Source organism: Phacochoerus africanus, chromosome 8 (genome assembly GCF_016906955.1).
Source record: "Phacochoerus africanus isolate WHEZ1 chromosome 8, ROS_Pafr_v1, whole genome shotgun sequence".
NCBI lineage: Eukaryota > Metazoa > Chordata > Mammalia > Artiodactyla > Suidae > Phacochoerus > Phacochoerus africanus.
Genome location: NC_062551.1, coordinates 27,472,528 through 27,491,417, shown reverse-complemented (window position 1 = coordinate 27,491,417; position 18,890 = coordinate 27,472,528). Strand labels below are relative to the sequence as shown.

The following is an 18,890-nucleotide window of genomic DNA, read 5'->3' as shown; positions in this document are numbered from 1 at the left end:
TGTGTTCACTCCTCAGGGAAAAAGGTCAGAGGCCGTGCCTGGCCCACCCATCCTTCTACCCACTTCTCTGCCAAGTGGGCTCTATCCAGCATGGGAGGAGGGTTTCTAAAGCCAAGCCCAGCCAGGGCCACCAACAGGGAACTGCTCCGGGCTTGGTCAGCCTGGGCCTGGGCCTTGGAGGTGCCAAGCCAGGTGGGCCATGAGGCCACAAGAGAGCTTGGGCAGAACTCACCCCTGCCTGGAGCCTCCATCGCTAGCCTACTACTGGGGGAGGGCCCCACCCCGGGGGGGCCCCACCCCCAGACCGCCGGCTGCTGCCCGCCTGCCTGGCGACTGAAGGCAGGCGTCTGGGCGCAGGCAGTCCTGGGGCGCAGGAGCCCTCACAGAGAGGGGAGCCCCGCTCCCCTCGCCCCCACCCACCACCCAGCGGCGGCGAGTTACAGCTCCCGGCGCCCTCGAGTCCGCCCAGGCCCTGGCCCCACGCCAGGCAACTGGATCCATCACAGCAGTTGGCGGGAGCCGGGACGGCGCGTCCCCCGGGGCTCGCAGGCGGCTGGCGCTGGCGGCGGGCCGGGGGGCGGGCGGCGGCGGCGGCGCTGCGGGGGCTGCGGTTGGCGCAGGCACCGCCGAGGGGCCACGTCTCCCGCACTAATTGGCCCTTCCTCAGCCGCCCCAGCCGGTAATTGCTGCTTCGGGGGTGGAAAGCTGGGGGTGGTGGAGGAGAGGAAGGGGCGCCGCTTCCGGAGCAGGGAGTGGGGCTCAGGCTGAGCTGAGCCGCGTGTGCGCGCCGTTCCTAGGCCAGCTTTGCTCCGGGGCGCCTTCGTGCTCAAAGTGGCCCTGGCGAGTGGAGGTGAACTTGGGGAAAAGCCACAAAAGAGTCCTGGGATCCTCACCAAGATCCAGTCAGTTCTGAGAACCTCTCCCTGGGGCGCGGGGTCTGGCAGGGGATTTAGGAAAAGCTCTGGGGGGTCCTCAAGGGATCTGGGTGAGGGTGTGAAGATGGGGTGGAGACAGGGCAGCAGGTAGGCCTCTACAATGCCCTCTTCCAGCAGTGCTATGGGGAGGGGCAGACAGGAAGAAGGGTACTCTCCTGGATGGCTGAGGAGGGTATGAGGCAGGGACTATGGGAGGCAGGGGCCCAGCCCAGCACCCAGCCTGCCCACCCGAGTTCTTACTGGCTTGAATTCCTTGAGGATGTCCCAGGGTTCTGGGAGAGTCCTCTAGAATTCTCACTTCTGCCCCAGCCTGGCCAGCCCTGGCTCCAGCTCAGCTGCGCTCCCTCTAATTTGGGCAAGGATAGCCTCTGGGCGGGTGGGTGGCTGCTTGGAGAAGACCCCTTCTGCAGACCTGTGTGGCAAAGCTTGAGGAGGGGAGAACTGAGAGACCTTCCAAAGCAGGCCTGGAACAGCCTGGGGTCAGACCTCAGGATCTCCTGGGCAAGATGTCCCCTGTAGGCACTGGGACGAATCAAGCCCAACCAGACCCCAGCCAGAGCCTCCTGAGTTCTTCACAGGTTGCCCAGGGGGCCTAAGCTCCCAGTCCTCACTCTGGCTTCTATGATGAGTGGCTATTTAGTTGCCTATCCCCTGGTTAGGAGTGGGCAGAAATGTTCTTCTAGCTATGCCTCCCCTGAAATTGGAGCTGTCACACATCCACTGGAGGCCACACTCCCTCAGGGATTGTTCTAGGTCTGGATGGAGGTAGCAGGGTGAGTCGGACAGGTATGGATCAAATTCCCACTCTGCCACCACTAGCTCATCTCCTGCCTTGATTTCTTTATTGGTAGAATAGGATTAATGAAATCCATGTGACAACATTGTTGTGAAGATAAACTTTTGCTTGAAAGGGGTTCTCTCCACTCCTCCAACTATCCTTTTGCTTTGGGGCCTGAAATGCTGGGGTATGAAGTATCAGGTGCCCCTATTACATGGGTCTTTGCAGCCTCTAGTTATCTCAGATACTCAGGAAACCCCTAAAAATAAAGTCAACTTTGTAGTTTGGGACATAAAAATCTCTGGTATGCTACACTAATGTTCATAAGCATTTTTCACAATGACCAAAAGGTGGGAACAAGGCAAATATCCACAAACATATAAATGGATAAACAAAATGTGGAAAAAGACACATGCACCTGTATGTTCATTGCAGCACTATTCACAATAGCCAAGACAGGGAAACAACCCAAATGTCCATCGACAGACGATTGGATTAAGAAGATGTGGTGTATATATACACAATGGAATACTACTCAGCCATCAAAAAGAACAAAATAATGCCATTTGCAGCAACATGGATGGAACTACAGACTCGCATACTAAGTAAGCCAAAAAGAGAAAAATACCATAGAATATCACTTACATCTGGAATCTAATATACAACACAAATGACCCTTTCCACAGAGAAGAAAATCATGGACTTGGAGAACAGACTTGTGGTTGCCCAGGGGGAGGGGGAAAGAGTGGGATGGACTTGGAAACTGGGGTTAATAGATACAAACTATTGCCTTTGGAATGGATAAGCAATGAGATTCAGCTGTATAGCACTGGGAACTATATCTAGTCACTAATGATGGAGCATGATAATGTGAAAAAAAGAATGTATATATGTATGTGTGACTGGGCCACCTTGCTGTACAGTAGAACATTGACAGAACACTGCAAACCAATTATAATGGAAAAAATAAAAATCATTCAAAACCAAAACAAAATGTGGTATGTACACACAATGGAATATTATTCAGTCCTAAAAAGGAACAGAATTCTGTCATATGTTACAATGTGGATGAACCTTGAAGATATGCTAAGTGAATTAAGCCAGACAAAAAAGGACAAATATTGTGTGATTCCACTTATATGAGGTACCTGGAATACACAAATTATAGGATAGGAAGTAGAAGAGTGGGTACCAGAGTTTGGGGATGAGTGGAAATAGGGAGTTATTGTTTAATGGATTCAGGGTTTCAGTTTGGGATGATGAAAAAGTTCTGAAGATGGATGGTAGTGATGGTAATGTGACCACACTCACTGTCACTGAAATTAAAATCGTTAAAATGGTACATTTTGTGTTAGGCATACTTGAGCACTCAAAAACCCCACAAAGAAACCAAAACAGGAGTTCCTGTTGTGGCTCAGGCGGTTAGGAACCCAACTAGTATCCATGAAGATGTGGGTTCGATCCCTGGCCTCACTCAGTGGGTTAAGGATCCAGTGTTCCCATGAGCTGTGAGGTAGTTCTCAGATGCGGCTCAGATCCTGAGTTGCTGTGGCCGTGGCGTAGGCTGGCAGATGCAGCTTCGATTGGACCCCTAGCCTGGGAACTTCCACATGCTGCAGGTGTGGCCCTAGAAAGGAAGGAAAGAAGGAAGGAAGGAGGGAGACCAAAACCAAACAAAAACCTGTGGGACAGGCTGGGGTGTGCCCAGGTCAGGTTGCTAGATACGCCAGAGAGTGAGGAGTCTGGATGCAACACCAAGACCTAATCCAATGGACAGAGAGCTCAGAATGTGGATGTCCTGAGGGGTGCACTTGAGATAACAAGGAAAAAAGCCAAGTGTTCTGCAGGCCAGGCGACTCTGCTGCAGCTCCCCTTGACTGTGTGAGCAGAGGAGGCTTAAGCCTCACAAGGAGCAGGTGGCAGCGCTCCCTTCCTCCATGGTCTCCCATTGAGAAACTATCTACTTCACCCAACCATCTGACAGATGGAAACATTCAGGGAAAGTCATATGCTCTTACTGAGGATCATTCCTGCGTCCAGGCTTTGGAGGGGCCCTGGGGAAATGGGTATGGAGGGGACAGAAGATTCCAAGCTATCAAAGCTTCACTCCTTGTAACATATAACCTGCCCAAGGCCTCAGGCCAATGGGAACAGGCATAAAGTTGCACAGGATTAAATGGTAAATAGCAAGCTAGGTGCAATGATAGGAGCGGTGGCAGTCTGGGTGGACTTCCCATAAGAAGTGGCTTTAAGTAGACCTTGATGGGTGGGAGGATTTGGAGAAGGGGGAGAAGCATTTGTTCTGAGTCTGAGTAGCTGTGCATAGTAGGGCAGTGAAAGGGCCTGGACTAACTGATGGTCAGTGAGATAGGTGGGCATTCTGGCATGTCAGGCTAAAGGGGGTGGTTCAGGGCCCCAAACAACGGCTAAAGCTCTGGCTCTAGACTGAAGCAACAGGGAGCCTAGATGCTTGTCCCAGATGTGTCTATGGCTAATCTCCTCAAGGCCTGGGAGGTGGGACAACCCCTAAGACTCCCTCCTGCATAGCCAGCCTCAGAACTGCCCTGCTTCTCAGTCCTTAGTGCTGGTGCAGCCTCATCCAAAAGGCCATTTTCTCCTCCTTAAGCTTCACACCCCCATCGTGGTTAAATCCAGCTGCAAGTACTTCTCATCCTTGTTGTAACGTGGCCAGTGGGGCAGCTTCCCACCATTGGGGTTTCTGCCCAGAAGAGAGGATTATTCCTGTGCATCTTGCCTCCTTCTCTCACCCTTCCCTCATTCACCTTGCCTTGGGAGTTGGGGGTCCAAGAAGGCTTTACAGAGATGACACTTAGATCTTCAAGAAAGAAGAGGAAAGCGTATAGCAAAGAGGCACCTTCCAGGCAGAGGGAACAGTATGGGCAAAGGGTTGGAGGTATGAAGGCCTAGGGCTTTGGGAGGAAGCGCAAGTACAGGGTTAGGTAAAAACACGGAATGTGTGAAGAGGATGGATCCGGAGAGGAGTTGAAACAGGAAGTGTTTTAAAAAATTTTGTGCCAAGCTAAGGGGATGGGACTTTACCTGGGAGCAGAGGGAAGCCATGCAGAGTTTGAAGAGGTGATAATTCAGAAAGATCCCTTGAGTGTCATAGGAAGATGGACAGAATGGAGAGAGAATGTGGAAATGGGGAACTAGGCATCTCTGCCAGGGAACCCCCCACTCCCCCACAGCCCAGCTTGGTCAGACACCCCTTGATGCTCTCAAAGTGCCTCTGATCCCGCAACACAATCCTCACTAAACCAGATTGTAATTTGATGTTTTTTGTTTGTTTGTTTTGCTTTTAGGGCCACATCTGAGGCATATGGAGGTTCCCAGGCTAGGGGTCAAATCAGAGCTACAGCTGCCAGCCTACGCCACAGCCACAGCAATGTGGCATCTGAGCTGCATCTGAGACCTACCTTACAGCTCATGGGAACACTGGATCCTTAAGCCATCAAAGGAGTCCAGGGATTGAACCCGAGTCCTCATGGATACTGGTTGGGTTCGTTAACTGCTGAGCCACGATGGAAACTCCCCTGATGTTTCTGTTAAACATTAACAAGCCTCTGGAGAAGGGGGTCATGTCTGTGATAGCCTTGAACTCCAGCTCCCAGTATTGAGCTGGGCATGAGAGAGCATTGACAGTGACTGTGGAGTGCTTGAGTGAGTGAAGAGTGTGGTCATGGGACAAAGAGGAACATATTCTAGGGACATCGAGGACCTGGTGACTGACTAGGGAAAGATGGGACATTCTGCTTGGGTTGATCACACATTTTCTGTGGGACATGCAAGGACAAGTATCTGAAACAGCTGGTCATCAGGTTTAGAGTGATTGCCCAGATGTGTCAGGGGCCCAGACTCACCCTGTGCTGGCGGAGTTGGCCCAGTATTTCATCATCCAGAGGCTCAGCACCTTCTCCTTCCTGGAGGCAGAATGGAATGTGGCGTTTGGAACAGAGCATGGGGTGCTGACATGTGATCAGCAATGGAAGGTGGGTCAGAATACAAAGGTGGGGAGACTGGAAGCCCAGCGTGGGTGGCAGGTGGGGCTGTAGCCCCTTTGGAGAAGGGCTTCCAGAAGATGAAGCCGATCTCATCCCCATGGTCTGCACCATCAGTGCGGGATTGGTAACGATGCTGGGAGTGTGGTGCTCAATTTGTACACGTAGACAGGGAAGCCAGCATCTATGAACAGGGAAACTGAGAGGGGCTGCAGGAAATGGCCTGGCCTGGGCTTCTCATCCAACCCACGAATTCCACCCACCTGCATCAAGCTGGGTAAAGAGCTTGGGCTTCAGAACCAAGGGAGCAGATTTGAATCCTGTCCATGCCATTCATTAGCCAAGTGACCTGGGGCAACTCACTCAACCTCTCTGAGCTGTAGCTCATCTGCCAACTGAGGACATGAAAATAATTCATGGGATTGTGGCAAGGATCGCAGAAGCCTTTCTCTTCCCTCTTCTGAACTTGCCTCTCTCCGTTTAGCATTTATGGTTCTTCACTGTCTACCTCTGCAGCCCCTCCTGTGACCTCTCACCCACATGTTGCCCAAGCCCTGGTCAGCCTGGGCAGGATCTCCAAGGTGCCCCTAAGTGTGTCAGGTCTTCCCTGAACATGCTAGGCTGTCTCCTCTGGGCGGACCTTGGTCTTGCCCTCCTCAGCCCCAGGGAACAGCCCCTCTTCTCTCACAGTTGATAGCATGCTGCCTCTTTTGTGGCCATGTGGAATCCTACACCAGCCCAGAGGAACAGAGAGCATGGGTGAGCACTTGGTAAGTCCAGTGGCAGGGGGTGTCCACTCCCAGGGACCCCACATACTTCGGTGATGGCGGGCAGCCTACAGCGTGGAGTGCCCAAAGGTAGCACCCCCAGCTAGGCCTTCCAGATGGCTCTGTAACATCTTCCAGTCATGGTCATCGATATCACCCAGGTACTCCTCCATCACCAGTGGTAATTGCTCCTTGGAGATATTATGGCTGGGGAAGCCACATCCACCCTGAGGTATGGGATGCCAGCTGGGCCAGAGGTGGGCACACCAGTAACTGGACCCAGGCTCAGCAGCCCCAGGGGTTTTTGGCCTGGGGGAAGGGAGACAGGGAGCTTCCCAGGAAGGTCTCCCTCTTTGATGATTCTTACCCCTATGTTTTTGCTGCATGAGAACTGTCCCTGAAGGAAGCCCCAGGAGCCTTGCCCACCAGCAGCCATCTGATTCCGTGCCAAACCCCAGGCCTCCCAAGAAAGACCTCTGTTCTGGCTGGGAGCCCTTTGTGAAGAGAAGCTACTAGGTAAAAAGGGGGGGTGGCGGTCAGCCTTGTCCAACCAAACTGAGAACCCCTGACAGCACAGCCCCTCACCAAAAGGGTGCGGGTATGCCAGTGCACCTTGGAGATGGTTTCTTTCCTCAGAGGGCGCTGGCTTATCGGGAGTGTCATGATCTGCTCCACAAGACAAAGACCCAGGTGTAGGCCAATCCCAAACATCAGGAGGGATTCCCGCCAGTGCTACACCAGGCCCCAAGGCTCTTGCCCATGTAAATGGTGAGTTCTCAGAGCACAAAGCCCAGGAAGAGCCCATGACCCTTTCCTGCACTTCTGTTCCCAACCTGTCCATCACCACCAATGAAGTGGGGGCCTGGAGGGTCCCCCACTCCTGAGCTGGGTCATCTACCCTGACGCAGGAGCAAGGGAGGGCCTCAGGATATACAGCTGCCTGGAGGATAAGAAATGGACAGGATAACCCATCCAAACTATGACCTAAGATTCTGGGGCCCCAAACGTCCAAGAGACTACACTTCTCTCCCCCCATTGTTCCTAGCCAGCTCTCACTACACAGGGACTGCAGGAAGCCCCCAAGCACGGGGCATCCCCAGAGGGGCCACTGGGATCTGACCTAGTGCCCAGCCCTGCTCAAGAGGCACCCTCTGTTACCCCCACTGCAGCGGGCAGCCCTCCTCTTTACTTACAAAAGGCAAGAACCAACTGAACTCCGGGTTGTTGACACCCAAAAGGTAGGGCACAGGTGCAACCTGAGCCTGGGTCAGGCCCTGAAAAAAAAAATACAAAAAACAAGAAAAAAGAAAACCCCATCCCTCCCCACATGCCCAGCCTCCTTGTCCTGCTCCTATTGTTGCTATTCACTTATCACTCCCTACAGAGGTGAATATTCATTTATTTGTAGGGTTTATTATCTCTCCTCACTGGAACCCCAGCCCCCCGGGCAAAAGACTTTGGCCTAAATAGTTTACTGAGTATCCTAAATACCTGGCGCCCAGTAGATGTTCAATAACTGCTCAAATTACAGAATGGAGCCTGCTCATCTCTTCCGGGTCTTCATGGGAGTTCAGGTGGAAGAATCTCTTTGGGAAGAGAAGTGGACTAGAGTTAAAGGGAGTCTCCCCAATGTGCTCCTGAGTCAGGGTCCCTGGGGTGGGCTGGGTATCAGGTCAGAAGAGTTGTTTGCAGGCAGCTGGGTCAGAGAGCTGGAAGGAACTTCCACCTACCATCTTCTTGGACATATGCATCATCTCGGTCTCTGATCGTGCCCTCGAGCAGTCTACCAGAATCTTTGTGCTGCTGTGGTTGCAACCTGCCAGACGGGCAATCTTCTGTGAAGAGAGGATGTGCTCAGGGGTGCCTTTATCCTGCCTCTCCTTGCTGGACCCTGGGGGAGAGGAGGTCCCTACCTTGGCCACCTTCACCGGGTCAGGAGTGATAAGACTCTGAGTACTGCAGTGCCACTCTGGGAAGTGGCCTGATGGAAGAGACCCCAGGCTAAGGGTGATGTCATCTGCGGGGGGGGGGGGGGACATGGTACCCATAGATGCACAAGTGGGGTCCATCTGGCCATGGATGGGCAGCCTGAAGGGGCCCAGTGAAGGTAGAAGCTGAGAGGGAGTCAGGAGTTCTGGGTCAGAGTACTAGAGCCAGTGCTTTCCTGCCTCTGGGCATCCATGTCCTGGTTTGCACAATGTTCCCCAGGGGTCCCAGAGGGATCTGGTGACATTGCGATGGTTCTGCTGTTTAACAACCAGTAAGGGCCTCTCTCTGTTGCTGGGCTAGAAATGTGGGCAGAGTGGACCCCATGGTTCCCATGGCCCCAATTACCTGCACTGATAGCTCCTAGCCTTTCTCTGCTGCCCAAGTTGGGGGGAACAACTATATCAGGGACCTTCCCATCCTACCCCTTGGGCACCTCAGATTTAATGTGCCCCAAACCTGCTCCAGACTTTCCTAATCCGCACCATCCACCTGGCCCCAGGGACCTTCCCTCTCTCCTCTGCTCATCACATGCTGCAGCTGCCCCCATGCTGTCCACTTGGCCTCCTGCTTCACTCGGCAAACATCCTCTACTGTCCATTCTTCCTACCTCTATTTCAGAACCAGGTCCCATTAGATAAAACACTCCCCACCCCCAAGTTGATCTCCAAGCCTCAGCTCGTGCTTCTTTTTAACCCCAGTCCCAGCAGATTGAGCCAATCTGATTGCACTACTCCCCTGCTTAAACCCTTTCCCTGTTCTTCAGTGCATTTTTAATAAAGTTACTTAACTTCTCTGGGCCTTACTTTCTTCATCTGAACACTTCTCTTTTTGTTGAGTGTAGAAAGGGAATACTTCTCTTTTTGGATTATTGAGGGGATTTAATGAATGAATATATATAAATGCTTAGAAAAGAGTCTGGCACACAGAACGTGCTCAAGTTTTTTGAGTATAATCACTGTGGGCCACAAGACCCTGTCCGATGTGGTCCCTGATCACTGCCTAGCCATATGTCCCTCACAGGACACCTGACCTTATCACAATTGCACTCCAGGGACACTCCACATCAGCAGTGCCCCAGGAGTCAGAGGCAAAGCCTAGTTTCTAACCCAGGCCTGACTCAGGCCTAGTCTGTGGCCCCAACCCTGTTGAGAGGGCAGATGGTGGGCTCTATTCTGGGCATAGAGCTCTGGGGGGAACGTGGTGAGGCAGGAAGTGCGGTGTATCTTTCTGGCCCACAACTGATTGGCTGAGTATCCATAGTCTCAGCATTGCCCATCATGGGCTGGCTTGGTTTTCTCACCAGGGCCACCCACTGAATGGAACGGACATCCTTGGCTGTGAAGGGCAGTACCCACGGCAGGGGTGAGGGCAGGTCTGCGGACCAGAACGTTCTTATACACGCAAATCTGCACATGTAATCTACGCAGAACACATAAGAACACGCGAGCCTGCATCTGTGCCTGAGTCTATCTGGTTACTGCACTCACCAGTCCCGAGATGCACATGGCCCCCTATGACTGGCCAAAGTCACACAGGCCGGATCTCCTCCAAAGCCTTCGATGTTCTCCTGAATCCAGCGCAGAGCCTCAACTTGGTCCAATAGCGCCCAGTTCCCGCGGGCCTGGCTGTCGCCCATGCTGAGCGCAGGGATGGTGCATGGTGAGAGGCTGAGTACTCAGCGGTAGTAGAGGGTCCCCATGCACTTAACACTGGCGCGCACACACTCAGGTACAGACAGTCCTCACTGAAGTGCTGCCACTCGTATTTTTTGTGTGTTGAAGTACATGGAGGTGATCTCCCCCGGGGCTCCTGAGGGCATCTGCGGGTGCGATGTGAGTTGGGGCCCAGCGCCGAGATGATAATAGGGAGAATATTCCAAACCAGGTTCTGTCACCGCGAGGGACTAGAACCCTAAGCAAAATCCAGGCAATGCGTGCGTAGGTGCACTTCATTCCCACCTCCCCAACCCTAAAGAAGTACCTGCTTCCCTTTCATTCTTCCCTCAGCCCAAACCTACCCTCTACCACCCACCTTCTCCAGCAACTATCCTCTCTCTTTCCCTCAAGGCCAAACTTTTCAACAAGTTGTCTTTCCCTCCACCCCCACTAGCCACTTCAAGGTCACCAGCAGGCAGCTTGTCTCTATCTCCACAGATTGCCTTCGCCTTCCTTGCTTCACTTCTCAGCCACAGCCAGTGTTGGTAAGATGCTGTCCAATAGATCGCATCCAGTATCCTAGCAGGAAAGCCAAGGTTCTTATTGCCAAGAACTGGGGTTATAAGCAGCTGAGGCATCTGTCCCCAGCCTACCACCAAAGCCATTCCCATCAAGAGGTCACCGATGACTTCCAGCTTCTAAACCTCTGTCATCATCTTACTTGCCCTGGCAGCCCTCTATAGTTGACCATACTTTCCTTCTTAAACAGCTTTGCTTCTCGAGGCTTCTGTAACTCTGCTCTCCAGATTTTCCTGCTACCTCATCGGTGACTCCTTCTCTTCTTCCAGGCCTAAGCAGGGGCTGGGGGTGCTCCAAGCGTCAATGCTTATTACTCTTTTCATGCTGACTGTTCTTTCCTGAGCTGTTGTCCTCCAGGCCCGGGGCTTCACACCATGCTGAAGACCAATCTCCTTCCAGCTCCTTTTATCCAAACCACCTACCCCACATCTTCACATGGATATCTATGAGACATGTCAAACTTAGCATGCCCCAAACGAACTATGGTTTTGCCCAAACCTGCTCTTGCCCTAGTCTTCTCCATTTTGATAAATGGTACCTCCAGTCCCCTTGCTGCTCTGCCCCCAAACTACTCATTATCCTTGATTACTCTCCTTCCCTCGTGACTCACATCCCGTACTCCAGCAAATCCTGTCAACTTTACCTTCAAAATAAATCTGGAGTCTGTCCACCCCCACCATCTCCACTATAACTACCTTGGTTGAAGCCACCATCTCTGTAACAACTTCCTCTCTCTCTGTTCCCCCCTTCATCACCACCACATAGTCTGTCCTAAGCCATCCACAAATTCTTATACCTGACACTTTGATTTCCAAAGAGCCAGGGTCTGACAGCTCATGGCCAATGTTCCAATAACTGACATCCAGACTTCTATGCAATGGACACCCCAATCTCTAACCCCCTGATGGTCATGGTTATTTCATGTTCTGTCACCTGATCCATGGACTTCCAAATAACAGTCACACAATGCTCAGAATGCCTGGGCTTCTCTCAACGATGGCCAGTGTTCTAACAACCAATACCCAGTGTTTCAATAAGTCATCCATGTTCTAACAGCGGACACCCTGTTCTTAATAACTACCCAAGGTGGTACTTGTTGTTTAATCAACTGACACCAAGGTCTCACAGTAGACAGTTTTCTAAATCCAATATTTATCCAACTGATGCTGAACATTGTTAATGTTCACCGTGAAATGTTCTGGACAGTGGGTTACTCGGTGATTCGAGTAAACAGTAAATACACTTGTTCTGGATAAACTGCCAAGCCTCATGCTTCAAAGGGCAGCCATTGTCCCAACATGCTCATGTGATTCAGGGCTTGAGCTGAGCGAGAGGTTGCATTAAGACCTGGGGACGTTAAAACTGCAACTGAGCCTATGCCCTTCCTATCTTGGAGCTCCTTCTGCAGGGAAGGGCTGGGGGTGCCATGTGAACCTGTTTTTAGGCTCAAGCACCAAGGAAGAGGGAAGAGCTCAGGGGTTACTCTGTGTGTGTGTGTGTGTGTGTGTGTGTGTGTGCGTGTGCGTGTGTGTGTGTGTGTGTGTGTGTGTGTGTGTGTACTACTCCTCACACACATTTAGGAAAACTCAGCTCCCTGGCAGGTTCTGGCGGCACTTCAGTAAGTACCTCCTCCTTGCCTGGAGCTCTAACATGAGAATCAAGAACAGCATTAAACACCAAGCCACCTCATTTTATTTTGTTTGTTTTTTTGTTTGTTTTTTGTCTTTTTAGAGCTGCACCCCGCGGCATGTGGAGGTTCCTAGGCTAGGGGTCGAATCGGAGCTGTAGCCACTGGCCTACGCCAGAGCCACAACAACGCGGGATCCGAGCCGTGTCTGTGACCTACACCACAGCTCATGGTAACACCAGATCCTTGACCCAATGAGCAAGGCCGGGGATCGAACCCGCAACCTCACGGTTCCTAGTCAGATTCATTAACCACCAAGCCACGACGGGAACTCCCACCACCTCATTTTTTAGGTTTGGAAACCGAGGCCCAGAATGGTCCCAGGCCTGCTTGTGGCCATAAAATGCACTCTTTTCAGCGAGTTGTTCAAACCCTGGCCCCGAGGCAGGCATAGGTTCACTGCCTTCCTCAGGATCTGCCCACCTCCCAGGTGACATGCCTCTGGCTCTTAGACAGGGACATGGGTGGTAGCATCTCTCATTTCTTTCCATGGCTCTGGGGTTCTGGGGCAGCAAACCTGTGGGCACCCACAGGAGGTCTGGAGAAGGGAACTCCTAGAAAAACATTGATGGGTGTCCTCCCCATGCATATCTGCTTTCCTTGGAGGGTCCCCTATTTGGTAACCACTAGAGGCTCCCTGGAGTGCAAGGTACCTAGGAAGAGAGGAGAAGGGTCATCCTCGCCACGGAAGAGACTTTGGCCCATCTGCCATGGGCACCAGCACTAGCTTGAAGCTTTTTACAGTTGTGTATTTGCCTACTTTTTCTGTGTTCCTCTTAGTATTTTTCTCTATTGTTATTTAAGATTTCAAAGCTATATTGGTAGGTGCATAAAAGTTCATGTCTGTTATATGAATACTTTTTCCTAGTTATTTAAAGTATCATTTATTTTGATTTCTGATCATCTGATATTGATATGACTACATCACTTTCTTGTTGCTAACATCTGCCCGGCATATTTCTGAGAAGAAATCACAATATATACATTCTCACTCGAATCCACACTCGCATTAATACTCATATGTATGTACAAATGTATACTTGGGTACATCTTTTTTTTTTTTTTTGTCTTTTTGCCTTTTCTAGGGCAGTTCCCATGGCATATGGAGGTTACCAGGCTAGGGGTCTGGTAATCAGAGCTGTAGCCACTGGCCTACACCAGAGCCACAACAACGCGGGATCCAAGCTGAGTCTGCGACCTAAACCACAGCTCAGGGCAATGCCAGATCCTTAACCCACTGAGCAAGGCCAGGGATCGAACCCGCAACCTCATGGTTCCTAGTCGGATTCGTTAACCACTGCGCCACGACGGGAACTCCGAGCATAGCTCACTTACAAAAAAATAAACGGGAAATAAAGAATTAAATGTGTGCCCATGTGCTTATAAGTATAGTTATACATGGGTTACAATGTATCCATTCTTATATGGGGGAGGGGTGCACTACAAGCATACCTACCCCATAGCCAGCTCTTGCAATGGATGCAAATTAGGCCAAGTTGAATTTAGATTCTACCTATGGACACTGCTAGGCTCTCATCCTCACTCCTATTGCCAAGGGTTGCTGAGGCCTCACATTTATTGCTCCTTCCTGAAGCACCTTTGTCACTTCTTTTTTCTACTCCCTCATCAAAACAATTTTTCTGTGCCCTGGTCCCCTGGGGCTCATACTGCAAAGGGAGAGAAAGAGAATCTGATCTAGATACTTTTTTAATGGCCACACCTGCAGCATATGGAAGTTCCTGGGCGAGGGAATGAATCAGAGCTGCACCTGCTGGCCTACGCCACAGCCACAGCAACACTGGATACTTAACCCACTGAGCGAGGCCAAGGATCAAACCTACATCCTCACGGACACTATGTCAGATTCTTAACCCACTGAGTCGAAACAGGAACTCCTGATCCAAATACTATTGAATTTGATTACGCATCAGAATTACCTGGGAGGAGTTCCCATTGTGGCTCAGCAGAATCGAATCTGACTAGTACCCATGAGGACGCAGGTTTGATACCTGGCCTCGATCAGTGGGTTAAGGATCTGGCATTGCCGTGATGGTGTAGGTTGCAGACTCGGCTTGGATCTGGTGTTGCTGTGGCGTGGCTGGAAGCTACAGCTCTGATTCAACTGCTAGCCTGGGACCCTCCATATGCCACGGGTGCAGCCTTAAAAAGCAAAAAAAAAAAAAAAAAAAAAAAAGATCCAGCATTGCCTCAAGCTGTGGTGTAGGTTGTGGATGCATCTCAGATCTGGCATTGATGTGACTGTGGGGTAGGCTGGCTGCTGTGGCTATGATTCAGCCCCTAGCCTGGGAACCTCCATATGCCATGGGTGTGTCCCTAAAGAGACAAAAAAAAATTTTTTTAAAGAATTATCTGGTAAATATCATTGGAGAATTTAGATTCCTAGGTCCCACAACTTCTGAAAGAGAATCTCAGGTTGCATCAGGAAATTAGATTTACAACTCCCTCCAGGACATTTTGATGCAACTGGTTTTTGGAATAGCATTTGGTACAGGTGTGGTAGAACACACCGTCACATCGCAGCTGCAGGTGGCCAAAAATACCTCTCTGCCCACATCTCCAGGTCTCTCTAGGTCTTCCATAAGCAATATTAGAGTACAAAGGAGTGGCTGTAACGGTGGTCCTTCAGGCCAGTGGGGGCAAGGGGCCATTGCAAACCTCCTCTGTGTGATTAGCCCTTTTGCAATTTACACAGCTCTTTCACATGGCCCTCTCACTGGTCCTGGGCTTTTCATTGTCCCTGGGAGGAGCCGGGTGAGGCCTAGAGGCCCAGAGGCCCAGAGGTGTTCAGTGACTAGCTTGAGGTCTCACGGGACAGAGCCAAGAGGCCAAAGTCTGTCACATTACCCAGATTTGCCCTGAATTCTGGGTCTATTCATGACTGAATAGCCAACAACTATGATTTACTGAGCCTTTATTATGGCCTGGTACTGTGCCCAAACACTGACATGTGCTTTCCCCTCATCCTCCTAAAAAAATGTACAAGGTAACTGTTACTACTTTCCCACTACACAAATGTGGAAGCAAAAGTTCAAAGGCGCATATAACTTGCTCAAGGTCACAAACAGTGTCTCAGGTCAGAGTTTCACACTAACAGTAGGGTTTTACTGTCCTCACCCCAGCCTCTGGGGGCACCTAAGCATGTGACAAAAGTGTTCTAGAACCCCGAACGGGGAGCTGACATGGAGTGGTCTCCATCCCAGTGCTGCTACCCAGAGGCAAGATGCTAGCACATATGAAAAAAATATTCCACGTTTTTAGTAGTATAAAACACTAACTAGAACCAGGAGTCACAATTTCTATCTAATAAATTAAAACTGATGAACACTCAGTTCTGGCAAAGATACGATGAAAGGACATTTACATATACTGTTGGCAGAGGATAAGTTGATACAATGCTTTGGGAAAATAATTTGGCAAAATATAAAAGAGCCATAAAATATTCACATGCTTTGATTCAGTAATTTCATTTCTAGATCCCTCCCTATGAAAACAGTCAGAAATGCATTGAAACAAAGACCTTTATGAACCATAGTCATATATGCTGAAGTGAATTTGGGAAGCATTGTTTACATCTGGGGACCAGGCAAAGTAAATAGGTATAAACTCAAGTTATGAACAGTTTATGCAAGATTTTTTGTTTTTTTTTTTGGTCTTTTTGCCTTTTCTAGGGCTGCTTCCCACAGCACATGAAGGTTCCCAGGCTAGGGGTCTAATCAGAGCTGTAGCCACTGGCCTACACTGGAGCCACAGCAACGCGGGATCCGAGCCGCGTCTGCAAACTACACCACAGCTCATGGCAATGCTGGATCCTTAAGGGTCCCACTGAGCAAGGCCAGGGATCAAACCTGCAACCTCATGGTTCCTAGTCGGATTCGTTAACCACTGTGCCACGACAGGAACTCCTATTTGCAGTAAGATTTAAGTGAAAAAAAACAAAACAAAACAGAGTAAAAAACTGATAATGCCATTTGCAGCAACATGAATGGATCTTTCACACTAAGTGAAGTAAGTCAGATAGAGAAAGACAAATATCATATGATATCTTACATCCGGAATCCAATATACAGCACAAATGAACCTTTCCACAGAAAAGAAAATCATGGACTTGAAGAACAGACTTGCAGTTGCCTAGGGGGAGGGGGAGGGAGCGGGATGGACTGGGAATTTGGGGTGAATAGATGCAAACCATTCCATTTGGAATGAATAAGCAATGAGATCCTGCTGTATAGCACTGGGAACTATATCTAGTCACTTATGATGGAGGATAATGTAAGAAAAAGAATGTATATGTATGTGCGACTGGGTCACTTTGCTGTACAGTAGCAACTGACAGAACACTGCAAACCAATTATAATGGAAAAAATAAAATCATTTTAAAAAAACTGTGTATATGCTAATATCAGAGCTATGTACAAATATGCAGTAAAAAAACTAAAAGAAAATGTGCCAAAATGCTAAAAGTGGTTTTAGCAAACTTGCCCCCAAGTTAAAAAAAATTTAGTGTATAGCACTGGGAACTATATCTAGTCACTTATGATGGAGCATGATAATGTGAGAAAAAAGAATGTATACATGTATGTGTGACTGGGTCACCTTGCTGAATAGTAGAAAATCAACAGAACACCATAAACCAGCTATAATGGAAAAAATTAAAATCAAAAAAAGTAAAAAAAAAAAAATTAGGAGTTCCCTTGTGGCACAGAGGGTTAAGAATCTGGAATTGTCACTGCAATGGTTTAGGTTGTTGTTGTGGCTTGGGTTTGATTACTGGCCCAGGAACTTACCAGGTGTGACCAAAAAAAATTAATTCATTTATGTAGACAAATCTAATTTATTTATTTATTTATTTATTTATTTTTAGGGCCACACTCATGGCATATGGAGATTCCCAGGCTAGGGGCCGAAAAGGGGCTGTAGCCACTGGCCTATACCACAGCCACAGCAATGCCAGATCCGAGCTGTGTCTGTGACCTACACCACAGCTCATGGCAACACCAGATCCTCAACCCACTGAGTGAAGCCAGGAATCAAACCTGTGTCCTCATGGATGCTAATCAGATTCATTTCCACTGAGCCACGACAGGAACTCCGACAAATCTAATTTATGATAGAAGTCAGAACAGTGGTTACTTTGAGAGTATTGACTGGGAAGGGGTATGCTGGGTTCTGGAAATGTTTTAGATCTTAATCTGGTTGGTAGTTACATGATGGTCACACATGTGCACACACATGCTTTTATATATATATATACACACTAATATAATACTAATTTTACATATCATTAATTTTATAAAGATATACATCATAAATTATAAACATAAAATTTTAAGATATATTTTATAATTATAATTATATAATATTATTTTTATAAATGTTCATACTCCCAGCTGCCCACCCCCCTACCTGCCCAGATCTCTGTATGTCCCTGCCCCACTGCCCCCAGAAGAAGTTGAGCTGGGGGCCTGTCCCTGTTTCCCTCATGTCCCTCTTGTCCAATACCATTAGGAAGCAGGGGGCTTACCCGAGTGGCCTGCACCTCTAGGCAGAGGGTGAGGCTCAGGCAGAGAATCCAACACATGCTCCAGCTGGCCGGCTCCTGCCCTGGGCTGGGATGATGTCCACACCGCAAATGTCAGATGGGAGCTATATCTGCAGCATGTAAGCACTGGGCAGTCCCACTTTTATCTTCCTTTAATCACCACCAGCAGGTATGGGGTGGAAGATAATGTGAGCAACTCTCCGATCACTCCACAGCCTTGTCTCTGTCTGGAGGTGACAGGTCACAATAGATGGTCTTGGCTCATCACAAAACTGACCAGCCTGCAATCCTTTCATAGTGTGCTAATCTGTGCAATGGGCTTAAAGTTGAGGTCACATGGGTCAAGCTTTGGGCACAGAGTAGGTGCTGAGGTTGGAGCAGAACACCTGGGTACTCGGCCCTTTGCCCTCAGGTTTCCACCTGTGGATTTAAAGGCCTCAGGGTCCCCTGCTCCCCTCTGCTTTGTCCAGTCTCTCTCTCTCTCTTTTTTTTTTTTTTTGTCTTTTCTAGGGCTGCTCCCTCAGCATATGGAGATTCCCAGGCTAGGGGTCTACGCCACAGCCACAGCAACATGGGATCCAAGCCTCAACTGCAACCTGCACCACAGCTCACAGTAACGCCAGATCCTTAAATCACTGAGCAAGGCTAGGGATTGAACCCGTAACCTTGTGGTTCCTAGTCCGATTCATTAACCACTGAGCCACGACGGGAACTCTTGTCCAGTCTCTTTTACAGGCACTTCCTGCAGGAACAGGTGTGGGGAGAAGAGGGCCACTCCATCTTCATTCAAAGGCAAGACTGCTCACAGTGAGGCAACAGTTCTCTCCAAAGAAAACCTCTCACCTACCTCTTTCCCCCTTTACACTCTCTTTTTTCAAGCCTTGAATGGCTGAAGGGTCCAGGAGTTGCGGAGATGGTTCT

General features: G+C 49.7%; 1 protein-coding gene across 1 annotated transcript; it reads right to left on the bottom strand.

Moving 5' to 3' along the window:
- Window positions 1-4,291: 4,291 nt before the first annotated feature.
- CES4A (carboxylesterase 4A) lies at window positions 4,292-18,435 on the bottom strand. Its single transcript, XM_053743517.1, is given in 20 exon segments — window positions 4,292-4,350; window positions 4,353-4,432; window positions 5,595-5,650; window positions 5,773-5,860; window positions 5,862-5,916; window positions 6,549-6,726; window positions 7,085-7,165; window positions 7,693-7,773; window positions 8,017-8,085; window positions 8,230-8,334; window positions 8,413-8,453; window positions 8,456-8,516; window positions 9,976-10,016; window positions 10,019-10,141; window positions 10,144-10,262; window positions 10,264-10,290; window positions 12,844-12,910; window positions 12,913-13,062; window positions 17,860-17,863; window positions 17,952-18,435. Coding segments are annotated over 20 exon segments (1,542 nt in total). The 5' UTR covers window positions 18,009-18,435.
- Between the last annotated feature and the right edge of the window lie 455 nt (window positions 18,436-18,890).